Source organism: Macaca nemestrina, chromosome 14, assembly GCF_043159975.1.
Source record: "Macaca nemestrina isolate mMacNem1 chromosome 14, mMacNem.hap1, whole genome shotgun sequence".
NCBI lineage: Eukaryota > Metazoa > Chordata > Mammalia > Primates > Cercopithecidae > Macaca > Macaca nemestrina.
Window position 1 is genome coordinate 30,255,576 of NC_092138.1, and position 17,657 is coordinate 30,273,232.

At 41.4% G+C, this 17,657-nt stretch overlaps 1 protein-coding gene across 19 annotated transcripts in view; it reads left to right on the forward strand.

Annotated features, from left to right (window-relative positions):
- LOC105491800 (KN motif and ankyrin repeat domains 1) overlaps window positions 1-17,657 on the forward strand; it is a 240,821-nt gene that overhangs the window by 210,730 nt on the left and 12,434 nt on the right. For 14 of the 19 annotated variants that reach the window (XM_071077720.1, XM_071077721.1, XM_071077719.1 and 11 more), the window contains 3 exons: window positions 14,614-14,811; window positions 15,705-15,813; window positions 16,954-17,193. In XM_071077720.1, the coding sequence (XP_070933821.1) occupies window positions 14,614-14,811; window positions 15,705-15,813; window positions 16,954-17,193 (547 nt within the window). The remainder of the gene's footprint in view (window positions 1-14,613; window positions 14,812-15,704; window positions 15,814-16,953; window positions 17,194-17,657) is intronic. The other 5 variants (XM_024796049.2, XM_071077723.1, XM_024796056.2 and 2 more) reach the window with 1 other exon arrangement.

A 17,657-nucleotide genomic window follows, 5' to 3' on the forward strand; every position in this document is an offset into this window, starting at 1 on the left:
CAGCACTTGTGAACAAAAACAATAAATATTTTTAACAGCACTTATTTAGTCACAATGGCAGCCTCTCTCAGCGCACTCAAGAACAACTTTAAAGTATTTCTGTAATACACATATTTGTGTGTTCACCAAGTTCTAGTGAGGAATGAATTAGGAAATGAACGCAGAGTGTTCCATTTTTGTTATCTGGCATTTGTTACGTGTACTGAAAATTAAAGCAACTTGGTATAGTAAAGTGGAGATTCTCAACACTTAGAAGCTTTCAGAATCCAGGTGGCTCAGGGTGCACCGTGCATGCCTGTGTACACCATGCCATAGAGAATAGCACTCACCACAGTCTAGAATGCATTTCTGTACCAAAAGATATACTGGAGTATAGAAGGGTATTCATCTCAATGCTTTCTTCCCCCAAATAAAACAGTAGGGAATTTGGGTCTGACACCTACCAAAAACAGCATATAAATGATCACTTATATGAACCTAACACAGTATTCTAATTTAAAGAAGTTGTTGAGTTTGGGCTCTGAAACCAGACAGTGTGGGTTCACATTCTTTCTCTGTCACTAGAACAAGATTGTCTTTGTTCCTTCACAGGGTTGTAATGAAGATTCAGTGAGTCAATAGGAGTAAAGCACAGAGTATAAATGCTCAACGAAAGCTGACTGATGTTGTTGTTAGAGTATTTCCAGAAATAGAAATGTAGATCTAGAACAAATGATGCCACACAGAAATTGTACAAATGGTCTTTTGTTTTCAACCTAAATTTTCATCTTCATTATTCTGGGTGATGCCCCCTCCCAATTATTACACCTCTCCAACTAACCGTTGTATCAATATAAAGAAGTAAATAGATAACAATGGGAAACACAAAATAAATTGATAAATTTTCAGTCCAGAGTCATTCAGAATCCGTGTCAAAGCTCAAAACGAAGAGTATTAGTGGCCAATCCATAGAATTCTGTTCATTTCTCCTAGAGTTGAAGATTTGTTGATGTTGTCACTTTTCAGTATGCAAAAAAGTGTTATTTTTAGTAGCATCATAATGCTTAACACTATATTTAATTTCTTAAAATTACAACTGGAGCATGCATCATAAGAAATTAATAGTTCAAACCTAGGCAACATAGTGAGACCTTGTCTCTACAAAAAAAATTTTTTTAATTACCTGGTCATGTTATCCTGCGCCTGTAGCCTCAGCTACTCAGGAAACTGAGGTGGGATGATCTCTTCAGCCCAAGAGGTTGAGGCTGCAGTGAGCTGCAATCACGCCACTACACTCCAGCCTGAGTGACAGGATGAGACCTTGTCTGTGGAGAGGGGTGGGATTGTGCGTGGTGGCTCACACCTGTAATCCTAGCACTCTGGGAGGCTGAGGCTGGCAGATTGCTTGAGCCCAGAGTCAGAGACCAGCCTGGGCAACATGGTGAAACCCCGTCTTTACTAAAAATACGAAAATTAGCCAGACATGATGACGGACGCCTGTAGTCCCAGCTACTCAGGAGGCTGAGGTGGGAAGCTCACCTGAGCCCGGGAGGTGGAGGCTGCAGTGAGCTGTGATTGTCACCCACCCTAGCCTGGGTAACAGAGTGAGACCCTGTCTCAAAAAAAGAAAAGAAAAAGAAATTAAACGTTCAGAAGAGTGTATAATAAAAGAGTTAAAGCCTCCCTGGCGCACTCCCGTGATAGCCCACGTGTGTTTGGTATTTATAGATGTGCATGCTTGCAGGTCTGTATTTTAGAAACATACATTTTTGTAATAAAATTTGAATCATACATAGTTTGCTTCTGTGTTTTTTCACCTAAAAGGTCACGAACATTTTTCTAGGATTTGACAGACAATGTCTTGGGTTTGATGGAATTGGAACCTGATGGTGACCAGAAGTGTTCTGTATTTTTTAATTCCTGATAGTTTGAGTTTAATGCATTTAATATTTTCTTTTATAAAATAAAAAAGTCAAGAGGAAATGAGTTTCTGTTATAACAAAAACGTTGGTGAAAAAAGTTTATTCTTCCTGTGAATCAGTTGGATTGTTTTCGTTTGAGGCATAGATTAGTGTTTTCTTTTTTTAATTACTATTTTCTTCTAGAGAGGGAAGAGGAGAGAGAAAATTCCAGACAAATGACTTACAGTTACGAATACTCTAAAAATATATAACTGTCTGTGAGCAAATACAAACAAAACTGTAACAGTGGAATTTAACTGCCCACCCCATGATTTATAGAACATTCATCTCTCATACTGACAAGAACTGCTTTTTAAAATCAGCTTCCATATTTATACTCTTGGTTATCTTAGTTCATCAAAAGTTAATGAACTCGAAGTCATTCCCATAACTATGAAAGTAAGTCATAGACAAGAGATCTGAGCCAAAGCAAAAGCAGGGAAATAAATCATTACAAAATACATTTCTAGGTAGTTTTCTCCTTGTTCAAATAATATATCATTTACCTGTCTTAGCACTTGGCTTTTTAATCACTTTCTTTTAAAAATGCTCAAAAGCACCAAAACAATGCAGTCCAAGTGTTTCTGGATCCAGGTGTTTCTGGGACTCTGCAGGTATAAAAGCATGATGTAGGTAGTGGAAGGCCTAGAAGTCGGAAGAGCTGACCTCTCATACTGGCTATGTAGGTAACTTGCTGTATGTTTTTTTTGTTGTTGTTGTTGTTGTTTGTTGTTGTTGTTTTTACTTTTGAGACAGGGTCTCACTCTGTCACCCAGGCTAGAGTGCAGTGGAATGATCACAGCTTGCTGTAGCCTCAACATCCCGAGCTCTAGCCATCCTCCCTCTTCAGCTTCCCAAGTAGCTGGGACTACAGGTGCATGCCACCATGCCTGGCTAATTTTTGTATTATTTTTAGAGATGAGGTCTCCCCATGTTGCCCAGCTGGTCTTGAACTTTTGGTTTCAAGCAATTTGCCTGCCTCAGCCTCCCAAATTATTGGGATTACAGGTGTGAGCCACCACACCAGGCCACTGTATCATTTTAGACAGGGAGATTGTGGACTTCCGTGGCCTCCTGTGTCAAACGAATAGGGTGAGGTTAGTTTTTCTCCTACAGTCCCTTCAGCAGGATTAGTCTATACAAGTGTGAGTTAACTGTTTATGTTGTTGACCACACATGCATTAGCATTCAGGCTGAGTTCTGAGAGGAGAGCGTAGAAACAACATATTTGTCCTTTCTCCTCTATCAAAGCTACATGCTTTTCCTCACAAAGTAGTATGTACCAAAAAAGAAGATGGCCCTTCATGAATAATCTCTACTGCCTGTTCCCCAAACCATCAGTTGGGCTTAAAGAGTGAATTCATACTCAAGCCCTTTTTTTTTTCTTTTTTTTTTTTTTTTGGAGACGGAGTCTTGTTCTGTCGCCCAGGCTGGAGTGAAAGTGGCACAGTCTTGGCTCACTGCAACTTCTGCCTCCCAGGTTCAAGTGGTTTTCCTGCCTCAGCCTCCTGAGTAGCTGGGATTACAGGCACGCGCCACCACGCCCGGCTAATTTTTTTTATTATTATTATTTTTAGTAGAGACGGGGTTTCACCTTGTTGGCCAGGCTGGTCTCGATGTCCTGACCATCATGATCCACCTACCTCGGCCTCCCAAAGTGCTGGGATTACAGATATGAGCCACCACGCCTAGCCTCAAACCCTTTTTCTTAAAGAAAAACAAACATTATTTCAGATCCCTTTGAATTTTTAGTCATACTTTGGGAAATTAACCTGAATATTTGAAAGGATTCCATAATGAATTGGAAATTTCAGTCCTACCTGTTCTCAACAAGTAAGTTTAGATGTTCTTTAAAAATTAAATCAGAATGTCAAGCTGAAAATTTGGCACAGCAACATGGTTAATTAGCTGGCTACACTCTTCTTTTTTGTGTTTTCAGAAAGCACTTGGCACTATCAATACAAATATAGATCAGCATACCAGAACAGTTGGAATAGATGAACAGAGCAACTTTTAAAATCCATTTTAATATGTATTTTTAAATCAATTTTCTAGTGAATTTGGAAGCCCATTGCTATATACCAATAACTAATACCCATTCTGGACAGATAAATGTTACACAGAAAACTGGAGGAGTGATCTCTTTAAAACCCGTTCAGCTCTAGTTTTGGGTGGTTTTTTTTTTTTTTTTTTTTTTTTTTAAAGAGATGGAGTCTTGCTTTGTCACCCAGACTAGAGTGCAGTGGCATGATCGGGGCTCACTGCAGCCCCCAACTTCTGGGCTCAGGGCTCAAGTGACCCTTCCACCTCCCAGCTCTAGTTTCATTGAATTATTTTTCTTGTAAAACAGTTTGCTTTTAACATTCCTAAAGTCAAGGACATAAAGTTTTCATTTTAAGTGACTTGTTTTTCATTATAGTCATCTCATTTGCCTTAGAATTTAATATATGGATAATTATAAAAGCTAAGTGCACTTTGGAATGATAATTAATACATCGAAGGTGTTCCTCTTATTTTCCAGAACACTGAGATTTCTGTCACTTGTTGTCCTTTAGTGATCACTAGTCTGACCAAGTTCGTAAAATGAGGCTCATGCTTTATTGGTGTTTATGGCCAATAAGTTTGAGTTAATGACAGAAGACTTCACAGTTGCCCACTCTGCTGTTCATTAACTTCCCAGTTGCGCCTGTGAAAACCATTGCCACCCGGTGGGAATTTTGAGCATCTAGACCAGAGTGCCAGAATTCTGAAGGTGTTTTGTAATTACTCCACATGTTGTTTTGTTTTGTTTTGTTGAGACAAGGTCTCACTCTGTCTCCCAGGCTGGAGTGCAGTGGTGCAGTCATAGCTCACCATAGCCCCTAACTGCCAAGTTCAAGCTATCCTCACACATGAACCTCCCAGTAGCTAGGACTACAGGCACTTACCTCCATGCCCAGCTGTTCTTTGTTTTGTTTTGTTTTTTGTTAGACAGGGGATCTCACTATGTTGCTCAGGCTCGTCTGCAACTCCTGGGCTCAAGCAGTTAACCTACCTCAGCCTCACTAAGTGCTGGGATTACAGGCGTAAGCCAGTGCACCCAGCCTGTTTTTATTTTTCCATAGAGACAGGGTTTCTTTCTGTCACCCAGGTTGGAGTGCAGCCTCAATCTCCCAACCTCAAACCATCCTCCTGCCTCAGCCCCTCAAAGTACTGGGATTACAGGTGTGAGCCACTCCCAGCCCGTAAATACTCCTGTTTTTATCCCTATTGTTCAGGTAGCATTTACTGTCTGTTTAGCATGAACATCTACTATTAGTGGCCCAGAGCTGTTAATTAAACCACCAGCAATTCCTAAGAATTCACATGGATCCAAGTTGATGGGTTGAAACTAGAGGGGAGTCCAAACTCGTATTTTCAGTAGTCAACTTTTATATTGGTTAATTTAATTCAGTGGATCTCAATCCTGGCTGCAGAATAGAATCACCTAGGGAGAAGTTTAAAAATACTGATGCCTGCAATTGGAGACACTGGTTATATTACTAAGTAGTCCGTAAACATTCCATGTTTGACATGGAATGGCATGTTTACGGACTACTTTGGGGAACTGAAGTTGACCTTTAGAGCCAGTGAAAGCCCCTTGGAAAAACTGACCTCATACCTTGTCCTTTACAGGGTTCCTAACCTGTGGTAAGTAAAGAGTGTCACTTTCTGACAAGCTCAGGAGCCCCAAGTTATTTTGGGCCCTTAGGAAACGAGGAAGTCACCTAATTTATATAGGTATCTGCAGGCACAAATAAATCCTTGGCTGGGCTCAAAAGGTTTTTATACGGTCTAATCTGAGATTCCTTATGAAAAATTTCAGCAAAGTCAATGTAAAAAAAAAGGGGGGGTGGGGGGCATATGGCAAATACTTATTCTTGCTGCACTTTATGCAAATAATTAGCCCAAGCATAATAAAACTAAAACTTATTTTGGAAATAAATTGGTCCTACTATGATTGGTCTTTGGTAGAAATAGAAAACCAGAGAGAGAAAAATTATGTTTCAGAAAAACTGTAGTACCCCTTTTGTTAGATTCCAGCCTTGTCCATTTTTTTGGACAAGGTTATCTGCTGATAACCCAATAATTGATTGGTTCTCAGGGTCATTTACCTGGGTCCCTCAAGGCTTTAGGTTGGTTCTACAGGGACTCCTGAAGCTAGGACTTTCACTCCTTATGGTAGGGCTTATCATTAATCTTACAGTCTGCTATTCACTTATGTGCTGTACTAAAACTGTGGATAAGAATGACCGCAACCAGACACCAGTGAATGCATACAGTCAACTTAAAGACGGTTTCACTCCTCTTACCTTGGGGGCAACCCCTTCCCCAACTGTGTCCCATAAGCAAGAAGGAATTAGAGCTGTCATCAGCCTTTCCCTTCTCCATAGCTCACACCTCAGGATTGAGGTGTACTGAAACCCAAGGGGGTGGGGGCATTGAAACTGCCTTTCTAAAATCATGACAGTAAAAGAAACCTGACATAGCTGACTCCGTCTTACCGCTGACCTCCAAGCTGTCCTTGTTCATTCCTAGGCACAGGCCACGCTAACTGTGGGCGGAATTTGGTTTATAGTTTAACCTTAAAGCAAGGATGATAATAGCCCTTCCCAAGACTAAACTGCCTTTGTAAAACTAATGAAAGCCCACAAGGTTAGAATTATGGAAGGCCCCTGAATTCTATTTTATTTTTTTATTTTTTTGAGATGGAGTTCTACTTCAACTGCAAATATATGTTCTCTCTCTCTCTCATACCTGGACCCACCCAGACAGTTTATTGTATCTATATTGTTTAAAGTCCCACCCTCAATTCAGGTGATTCTAAAGGGTAGCTAGGGTTGAAACTGTTGAATTTTGTTTGTTGGGCTCCTTTATTCTTTGGTTTTCCTGGCTGCACATTTTCTTTGTTTTGCTCAAACACAGCAGTCATTTGTCAGTCTTATGTTGATGCATGTGGTGCCTACAACTACAAATGGGTCCTTATCAAGTTCAGAGAGTTGTTTATAGGCCACTCAAGACCAGCCAGAGTTTCAACACCATCCAAAGAACGTTTTCTGGCAATATAGGAGACCAGTTCCCTCTGACCTGACAAATGAGAGCCGGTTTGAAATTTAATGAGGTTCTTTGCCTTACCAGTTAGCCTCAGTAGAATCCTCATGACCTTCAGTTGAATTACATGGACACTTATTAAAGGCTCTCAATGGTCCAGCACTGTTCTAAGCACTGGACAGGACACCAAATAAGAATGTAGCATGGAGGAACTCAAGATGCTGACCATCTCATCAAGGAGACAGGACATTTTTTAGTCTGGATAGTAAGTGTTACAGGACAATGATGGGGGAAAAAAGAGATCTCTGTGGAATGGTTGGAATGGTATCATAGAAGAAAGACTAGAGAAGATAGAATTTGGGCCAAGCCTTGAAAAGAGTATGGGTCGAATTCAGCTGGTGAAGGATGGTGAATTTCCAGACCTGTAGGACGATCTAATTACTCCCCACTCGTAATTAAGTCACGGGACCACTCTGAACAGAAAGGACAGAGTGGAGGAGTAGTTGAGAGGTAAAATTCCCACAGGCAAGATGAAACCTTCCACATTGACCCTTGGATGCCTGCACGAGGAAGTGGACCTTGATTGGAGAAGCTTTAAAAAGCCCTGGTTTACAGAAGTAAGCTGTGGTGAGAAAAATTATAGCACCGGGTATCACTGGGTGACACTATCTGGAAGGGGTGGGAGGCAAGGCTTACCAGGTTGTTAGAAATGTTCTGTATCAGCCGGGCGCGGTGGCTCAAGCCTGTAATCCCAGCACTTTGGGAGGCCGAGACGGGCGGATCACGAGTTCAGGAGATCGAGACCATCCTGGCTAACACGGTGAAACCCCGTCTCTACTAAAATACAAAAAAAATTAGCCGGGCGAGGTGGCGGGCGCCTGTACTCCCAGCTACTCGGGAGGCTGAGGCAGGAGAATGGCGTGAACCCGGGAGGCGGGGCTTGCAGTGAGCTGAGATCCGGCCACTGCACTCCAGCCTGGGCAACAGAGCTAGACTCCATCTCAAAAAAAAAAAAAAAAAAAAAGAAATGTTCTGTATCTCTGTTACAGAGGTGGTTACACAGGCATATACATTTACCAAGTTCCATCTGACTTACACTTAAAATCTGTGCATTTTCATGGGGCATGGTGGCATGCACCTGGGTCCTGTGGTCCTAGCTACTCCAGAGGCCAAGGTGGGAGGATTGCTGGAACCCGAGAGTTCAGGGCTGCAGTTAGCTATGATCACATTCCATTGCACTCTAGCCTGGGTGACAGTGTGAGACCCTGTCTGTAATTAATTAATTCTGTGCATTTTATTGTCTATAAATCGTATTTGAATTTTTTTTAATTTTAAGCTGTATTTAAACAAAGATAACTTATGGATTAAAAGACTTTAATAGCAGCCAATGGAAACACATGACTGGGATTCTGATGCAAACACCCTATAAAAGAAATTTTTAAGAGACTATTGGAGGTTCGGCACACTAGCTCATGCCTGTAATTCCAATACTTTCAGAGGCCAAGGTGGGCAGATAGCGTGAACCCAGCAGTTCAAGACCAGCCTGGGCAACATAGTGAAACCCATCTCTACTAAAAAATACATAAAAAAAAAAAAATTAGCCAGACATGGTGGTGCATGTCTGTGGTCCCAGCTACTTGGAGCAGGGGCTGAGGTGGAAGGATTGAGCGTGGGAGGCAGAGGTTGCAGTGAGCTCACACCACTGCAGTCCAGCCTGGGTGACAGAGTGAGATGCCATATCAAAGAAAAGACTGAAGAAATTTGATTACTGACTGGATTATGTGATAATCATAAAGAATTATCTTTAAGGTTTGATAGTTTTAGCCTCAATGGTTTGCATTTTTTAGAGTTTGTTCTTTTAGGGACATATACTGAAATATTTATGGATGAAAATGATAGAATCTCTAGCTGTTGCTTCAAAATAATCCAGTGTGAGTGGGCAGAGGGAGTTATCAGGGAAACCAGATATCTTCTAATCATTGTTGAAGCTAGTAATGGGAACACAGGAGTTTATTAAACTAGTATCTACTTTTTAATGTTTATGGTTTCAATAATAGTCAAAACTATCATGTATTTGCATTTAAAAAGTCATTGTTGGTTCTTGAAGAGGAAAATGCTTCGTACAAGCGTTTCTCTAAAAAGAGTGTTCTGGCAGCCAGGTGCCGTGGCTCACGCCTGTAATCCCAGAACTTTGGGAGGCCAAGGTAGGAGTTCGTGACCAGCCTGGCCAACATGGTAAAATCCCGTCTCTACTAAAAATACAAAAAATAGCTGGGCATGGTGGCGAACGCTTGTAATCCCAGCTACTCAGGAGGCTGAAGCAGGAAAGTCACTTGAACCCAGGAGGTGGAGGTTGCAGTGAGCGGAGATCACGCCACTGCATTCCAGGCTGGGCAACAGAGCAAGACTCAATCTCAAAAAAAAAAAAAAAAAAAAAGTGTTCTGTCACTCTGATTAACTAGTGAGACTTTTTGGAGGCCACTGCAATATTTTCTAAGTAATGATGAATGGACTTGGAGAAGGAAAAATGAAGATAAATGTCCTGCTTTATTTACTTTGCTTAAAATAAGTCAAAGGTAAGTTAGGCTTTTCATATTTGCAGTTAGGGGACATATAGGGGACATCATGTTACATGGCGGTAAACATTGTTTGGACCACTGAATTCAGTATTGTGTGTGTGTGTTGAGGAAGTTGGATTTGTAAAGGAATCGTCCAGGTAGCCCCCACATCCCACAGCTAAAGGAGAAAGAATTGTGCTGTTGATATGTGGACAAGGGACTGTTCACAGAATTAGGAAACGTGAGTTCTAGTTCAGCTCTGTGGCCTGGGGCAAGTCACTGAACCTAGCTGGCCTTCAGAATCCTTAGCTGGAAGTATGAGAATTAAAATTTAGATGATATCCCTTGAGGTCAGAAATTTGAGGCCAGGCTAACCAAAATGGTAAAACTCAGTCTCTACTAAAAATACAAAAATTGGCCAGGCACAGTTGCGCGCACCTGTAGCCCCAGCTACTTGGGAGGTTGAGGCAGGAGAATCGCTTGAACCCGGGAGGCAGAGGTTGCAGTGAGCCGAGACTGCACTGCACCACAGCACTCACTCTACCCTGGGCAACAGAACAAGATTCAGTCTCAAAACAAACAAAAAACAACAACAACAACAAAATTTAGGTGATCTCTAATGCCTCACTTTAAATTTTTTGCCAACTCTCTTTCATTATAGCGTCATTGTTTTAAACCAGTTTTCAAAGTGGGCCGCCTGCATCAGTGATTCTTGTAGGTGGTGGGGAATGTCAGAAATACCGTCACTTGGCCCCCATCCCAGAACTACAGAATGATCTTCTGGCACCGTGTGCCTGAGAATCTGCATTTTAGCCAACGTCACAGGTGATACTTATGAAGAGTAGACCTCAGAGCAGTTTTAGGGCTTGTTATTAGTTCTTTTTCTTCAAATTGCCTCAAAATACAGTCAACACTTAAACTGCTTTTCTTCTAAGAATCTAAGAGATTTCAGAGCTTTACTTTGAAAGGGATAAAGTTGTAATCACCTGACATTGTGAGTAGATTTAAATGTTTAATTTTTGTTTGTAATTTATGTTTATAAAGTATAATTTAGGAAATATTAGAGACAAAAAGAAAAAAGTTATAGTAGCCTTAGCAAAGCAGTTTTCCTGTATATCCTTCCATGATTTTTCTAATACATATATATGTAAATATAATTATTTACTAATGCCAGTAGGCAGCAATGAGAACAAAACCTCTTTTGTATATTTGTTTCCCATGAGTAAAACTTAAGACTTCAGATTCAGATGAATTCTGGTGTGTTACAAAGCAGGCCTTTCCTACAAGGGGTGGAGAGGCCAGCCTTTCTTCCCTTGGTGGGAATGGCCTGAGCTGTGTTGTAGATGCTGATTTGTGTTATGTATCATAAGAGGGAATCAGCCTAGTGATCTTTTCTAGTTTCCATTAAACTTGAACTGAGAGGCTGGGCACAGCGGCTCACGCCTGTAACCCCAGCACTTTGGGAGGCCGAGTCAAGTTGATCACCTGACGTCAGGAATTCGAGTCCAACCTGGCCAACATGGTGAAACTGAATCTACCAAAAATACAAAAATTAGCCGGGCATGGTGACATGTGCCTGTAGCCCCAGCTACTCGGGAGGCTGAGGCAGGAGAACTGCTTAAACCTGGAAGGTGCAGGTTGCAGTGAGCTGAGATCACGCCTCTGCACTGTAGCCTGGCAATAGAGTAAGACTCCGTCTTGAAAGAAAACAACCTGAACTGAGACAAAAATTAAAAATAAGGCCAGGTGTGGTGACTCATGCCTATAATCCCAGCACCTTGGGAGGCCAAAGCAGGCAGATCACCTGAGGTCACAAGTTCAAGACCAGCCTGGCCAACATGGTGAAACCCCATCTCTACTAAAAATACAAAAATTAGCCAGGCATGATGGCAGGTACTTGTAATGCCAGCTACTCGGGAGGCTGAGGCACAAGAATCTTTTGAACCAAGAAGGCAGAGGTTGCAGTGAGCCGAGATCACACTACTGCACTTTAGCCTGGGCAACAGCACAAGACTCTCTCTCAATAAAAAAAAAAAAAATTAAAAGTATTTACCAAAGTAGGTTTATTTTCTCCATACTATTGTATGGCCTATTTTTAATACACACCATATTCATCTTTCTATGTTAATATTCTCCTACATAAAGATTTGTAATGGCTGTATAGAATTCCTTTGTATGAATATACCAGTGCTTATGTGCTAGTTGCTTATAGGCAGACTGTCTGCCTCTTTTTACTGTTTTAAACATAGAAACAGTAGCCTTCTGTATCTTTTTCTACATCCTTAGGATAAAATTTTTAGACAATTAAGTCAAATAATTTTTCATTTTTAAAAGTGATTTTGAACACAGTTAACCCATATTCACTACAGAAAAAATGGCAAATCCAGAGAATTTTTTTTTTTTTGTGGTGAGACAGAGTCTTGCTCTGTCACCCAGGCTGGAGTACAGTGGCACAATCTTGGCTCACTGCAACCTCCACCTCCCGGGTTCAAGTGATTCTCCTGCCTCAGCCTCCCGAGTAGCTGGGATTACAGGCACTCACTACCATGCCCAGCTAATTTTTGTATTTTTGTAGAGATGGAGTTTCACCATGTTGGCCAGGCTGGTCTCAAACTCCTGACCTCAAGTAATCTACCTGCCTCAGCCTCCCAAAGTGCTGGAATTACAGGCATGATCCATCGCGCCCAGCCTATTCCAGGGAAAAATTAAAACTACCATAGCTGTTTCATTTAGCACGGAGTCTTTCAGATAACTTTGTGTGTGTGTGTGTGTGAGAATGTATTTTAATAGGATCACACAATACATGGAATTGTATTATCTGCTGTTTTCAATTAACCATATATTACAAACATTTTTGCACATCGCCCACGTTGAAAATTCTGTGATATACCTGTAAACCAAAAATAAAATTCTAAGCCCCCTAACCAACTGAATAGGGCCAGGGGATTCCATAGTAAACCTGAAAAACTAGTTCAGGCCATGATGGGAAGGAGGTGTCAAACATGCCTCATTATACCCTCCTCCCTTTGGAATTCAGGCACAAGTGACCAGCATTAACATTAAAACAGAAATCTTAGGAGTGGCAAAACAGACTCTTTATAGCAATAAGATAACAAATTCCAACCTGACTCTAGTATAGTGTCACATAACAAATAGCAGACCCTAAAAGAAATTGAAGTATTTTACCCTGAAATATATTTCTTCGATGTATTTTGTCTTTTTTTGTTTTGTTTTTTGAGATGGAGTCTCACTCTGTCACCCAGGCTGGAGTGCAATGGCACAATCTTGGCACTACAACCTCTGCCTCCCGGGTTCAAGCCATTTTCCTGCCTCAGCCTCCCAAGTAGCTGGGATTGCAGGCACCCACCACCATACCTAGCTAATGTTTGTATTTTTAGTAGAGACGGGGTTTTACCATGTTGACCAGGCTGGTCTCAAATTCCTGACCTCAGGTGATCCACCTGCCTTGGCCTCCCAAAGTGCTGGGATTACAGGTGTGAGCCACCACTCCTGGCCTCTTTGATGTGTTTTGAAATGGCCCTGCAAAGGTTGTCTCTTGTGGGGAATATCTACGTTATGTAGAGAATCCCTTTACCTGTCCAGGTCTTTTCCTGATCCAGGAGAGATTAAGAGTCTGGTACCTATTTAGATCTGAAGAGAGACATTTACCATCTGTGTAGATGAAGCCTGCTACATGGAGGCTTCATCTACATAATAAGAACCCTGGTCTTCACAACCCCTTATCTTAACCCACACACTCCTTTCTCTTGATTCCTAGGCCTTTAGATAATGAGTTAACTTTTTCAACCAGTTGCCAATCAGAGTATCTTTGAATCTACCTGAGACCTGGAAGCCCCACCCTCATTTGAGTTCTACCACCTTTCTAGACTAAACCACTGTACACCTTACATGTATTGATTTGTGTTTGCCTGTAACTTCTAGTCCCCTAAAATGTATAAAATTAAGCTGTAACCCAGCCACCTAGGGCACATGTTCTCAGGACCTTGTGAGATTGTGCTTTTGGCCTTGGTCATTCATACTTGACTCAGAGTAAACCTCTTTTTTTACAGAGTTTGACTCTTTTCATTGACATATCTGTATACATTGATTACAAAGTATTATTTAATCCAAATTTTCTGCTTTGGTCAGTGAACAGATTTTAAGTGGCTAACACATACAAAAGCACTCTAGTAGATTTGGTAAGAGAAACAAGGTTGATCAGAACTGTTTGATGCCCTCAAAATATTTACCATCTACAAGGGAGTCTAAAACCATCATCCACATCATCTTATACCTTGTATCACAGATCCCAGGAGAAGGTACAAAAGATGGGCTGTGAGAGTTCAGGTCAAGGAACGTTGTTGGCGAAGGAGATCAGGAAAGGGTCTGAAGAGGCAGTGATGGGAGGGTGCCACTGTGTGAAGATGGGGGAGGAAAGGTATTCCAGGTAGAAGGGCATAAGCTGAGGCATGCTGCCAGGAAACAAGACCTGCATCTCGGTACAGTGAGTACTGGCACTTAATGGATGCAGTCCCTGTACCAGTAAGGATGACAGGAGGAGTGGGAAATGAAGTTGGGAGGGTCAGCTGATGCCAGATTATGGATAATTTAGAATCTCTGGCTCTGCAGTGTGGACCACATTTCCTGAGCAGTGGGTGCTATTTAGGCGTTGTCACATTTTGTTTTAGCTAGAATAACAATGGCACTGGAGCTGGCTGGGAGTAATGCTCTGAAGCATTGTGCCAGAGTGGAAATAGTGATGGAAAAGGGGCAGTAAGGATGCTACTTCCATGACTAGAAACCAAGGCTACGATGGTAGCAGCCAAAATAGAAAAGAAGAGATGCTGTAGAGTTAGAATGACGAGGCTCAGCAGTCTGCCTATGCTAATGAAATCAGGAGAGGTGAAGAGTCAAAGGGGGTTCTGAGTTTTGGTGGCTGAGATAATAGTCCCATTTTAAATTATGAGTTGCAAGAGTTGTGTTTTTTTAATCCTGCTTTTTCAGTCCTAGCATCACATACTCTGTACCTTTCTTTTTCCTGATAGGCAGTAATTTGGGATATACCTGTAAGTGTGGAGGCCTTCAGTCAGGAAGTCCCTTAAGCTCCCAGACATCCCAGCCTGAGCAAGAAGTGGGGACTTCAGAAGGAAAGCCAGTCAACAGCCTGGATGCCTTCCCCACTCAGGAAGATACGCTGTCTCCAGTGAACCTGACAGACGACCAGATCGCCGCTGGCCTCTATGGTAACTTTTCTTACAGTCATTGGCATCAGGATTCTAGGGCCAGCATTGCCAGCATTCCAATTTAATGTCAGTGCACCTTTTAAATTGACCTAGAAGAAAGTTAATATCGTTTGGAAGGTAGGCCCAGAATATCTTTAAATAAGGTTACCACAGAGGCCAGGCATGGTGGTTCACACCTGTAATCCTGGCACTTTGGGAGGCCAAGGCAGGCAGATCACTTGAGGCCAGGAGTTCGAGACCAGCCTGGCCAACATGGTGAAACCCCATCTCTACTAAAAAATACAAAAATCAGCCAGGCATGGTGGTGCACACCTGTTAGTCCCAGCTACTCGGGTGGCTGAGGTGGGAGAGTCACTTGAACCCGGGAGGTGGAGGTTCCAGTGAGCTGAGATCATGCTACTGCACTCCAGCCTGGGTGACAGAAATCGACCCTGTCTCAAAATTACCAAAGAAAGAAAGCTGCACAAGAAAGCTTACCTGATACTACAAATTATGAAATATTTTAAATAGCCTTTTATTTACATTCTGGCAGGTTATCACAGCTGAAGAAAAATAATAATCCCTGTTTAGTGCCTAAATGGTCCTTGAGGCCCAAATGAGACACGACATCACTTTATAAGCACTAAAGCCGGATACAAATGTCAATTGTCACCACTTTGTTATGTCTGGAAGTACTAATTGATTTTTTTCCCATGTGAAGAATGTTATTAATGGAACTCTGAATTATTTTCTTTGCATGCCCACACTTTCCCATTGAATTTTGTGGAAACTTCTCACATACACATGCCAAGATCTACATTTACATGCGTAAGAAAAAAATTGTACAGGAAAAAAGAGTCATTTAACATGTATGGGTATGAGTTTTCATTTTTATTACCTTAACTTTTTCACAGCATGTACAAACAATGAAAGTACACTGAAGTCCATCATGAAGAAGAAAGATGGTAACAAAGATTCAAATGGCGCGAAAAAGAATCTTCAATTTGTTGGCATTAATGGAGGGTAAGGAAAGATGGTGGTTCTAAAGGCTAATGCTGTCAGTCTCCTTTGCCTCCTGCCTATCTAAGTCACATTTCAAGGTGCCTAGTCGGGGAAGTGGCCACAGCGCGGTGATGGAAGAGTCCCCCCTCAGAAAGGCAGAAAGGTGCATTTGGGCTTCTTTTCTTTCCTCCTCTTGCTGTCTTTTAAGGATTTGTCACTGTCCTAAGGATACCTGATGAAGCCGAGCAGTTTACATCTCCTCACCTCTGAGCTGAAAGAAATAGTCTTCAACGAATGCAGCAGGGTTCCTGCACTGTGTTGGACAACTTGTACTTAACCTGTATGAGAACTCACAATTGAGCAGAAAAAGACTGAGAGCATCACTCTCTGAGCCAACAATAGTCATCTATTCCTTCAAAATGGGTTCTTTTGCTTAGCTCTCCATGTTTACCACCCAAATCGTAGGGCCTTTCACAATTGATAGCCATATCACCAGTTTGCTTTCTAAATAGAATGGTTATTGTTTGTTCCTTCTCTTTCCATTGCCCCACGTATATAGTTAAGCCTCTTTGTCATCCTACAATTAAATCAATGAATTGATACATGGCCTCCATAAGAAAGAATACAAAGTTAGTTAAGATAATGTTTATAGCAAAGTGTACCATCAGGGTTTAACCTTATGGTGCCTGTTTTCCAAATCTTAAAAGTTTTATTCAGTGATACGACCAGGAGATTTTGGAGGGCATACACCAGCAGAACTATTGATTGCCTATGTAATCTATTCACCTTGATACTAGGAGGATTAATAGTATGAAATAGGAAGAAATGAATGAGGTTGGGGGGGACAAAAACTTAGCAACTACCAATCTGTTTTCCATAAAATGTTTTCTCTTGATTTATACTAAGCCCGAGATGCCGTTATTTTCTTTAACAAGTGTTACATGATACCAATTGGTTATATGATACTGATTACCAATTTAAGTTAGAATCCATTCAAAACCACCAGGCATTTAAATAGACCTCACTTTGAACTTCTAAGTGCAGGATCTAAAATCACTAGTGGAATTTCTGGAGTCAAAAGTAAATCCCTTCATAGAAATTTCTATCACTGGGGCTTTGTGGGCACAGCTTGCATCTCCTGAAATCCCAATTGCCACCTAGGTATGAAACAACTTCAAGTGATGATTCCAGCTCAGATGAAAGCTCTTCTTCCGAGTCAGATGACGAGTGTGATGTCATTGAGTATCCTCTTGAAGAAGAGGAAGAGGAGGAGGATGAAGACACTCGGGGAATGGCAGAAGGGCACCATGCAGTTAATATTGAAGGTTTCAAGTCTGCCAGGGTGGAAGATGAAATGCAGGTTCAAGAATGTGAACCTGAGAAGGTGGAAATCAGAGAGAGGTGTGGTACATTCCCCTTCCCTCCCTTGTCCCTCCCACATTCAATGTACTTTGGCAATCGAGTTGGCCAGTTCAGAGTTTTTGTAATTAAATGTGTTTGCTTTTATCTGTTCCTCAGAGGTACACACATCTTGAGATACTAATATATACAAGTGCAGATTATGGCAACTCTTAAATCTCTTATGGTAGAAAAGAGAATGGCCTGATACCTAATCACCCTTGTTTTCTGAAACCTCAACTCTGCTACGTAATTTAATATATGGAACCACAATCCACTAAAACTTCCATTGTTTGAACACCTTACCTTAAAGACTTTTTTTTTTTTTTGGTGGCCAGCATACTTTAAAACTTCAGATTTTATCTTTAGCTATTTGTGTTGATGCGGGTGTCAGTATCATTATTACAGGATCATTGTGTGGATGAGGCTTCAGCCAAAGATATTTACTGTAAAGATGATGCAGTATC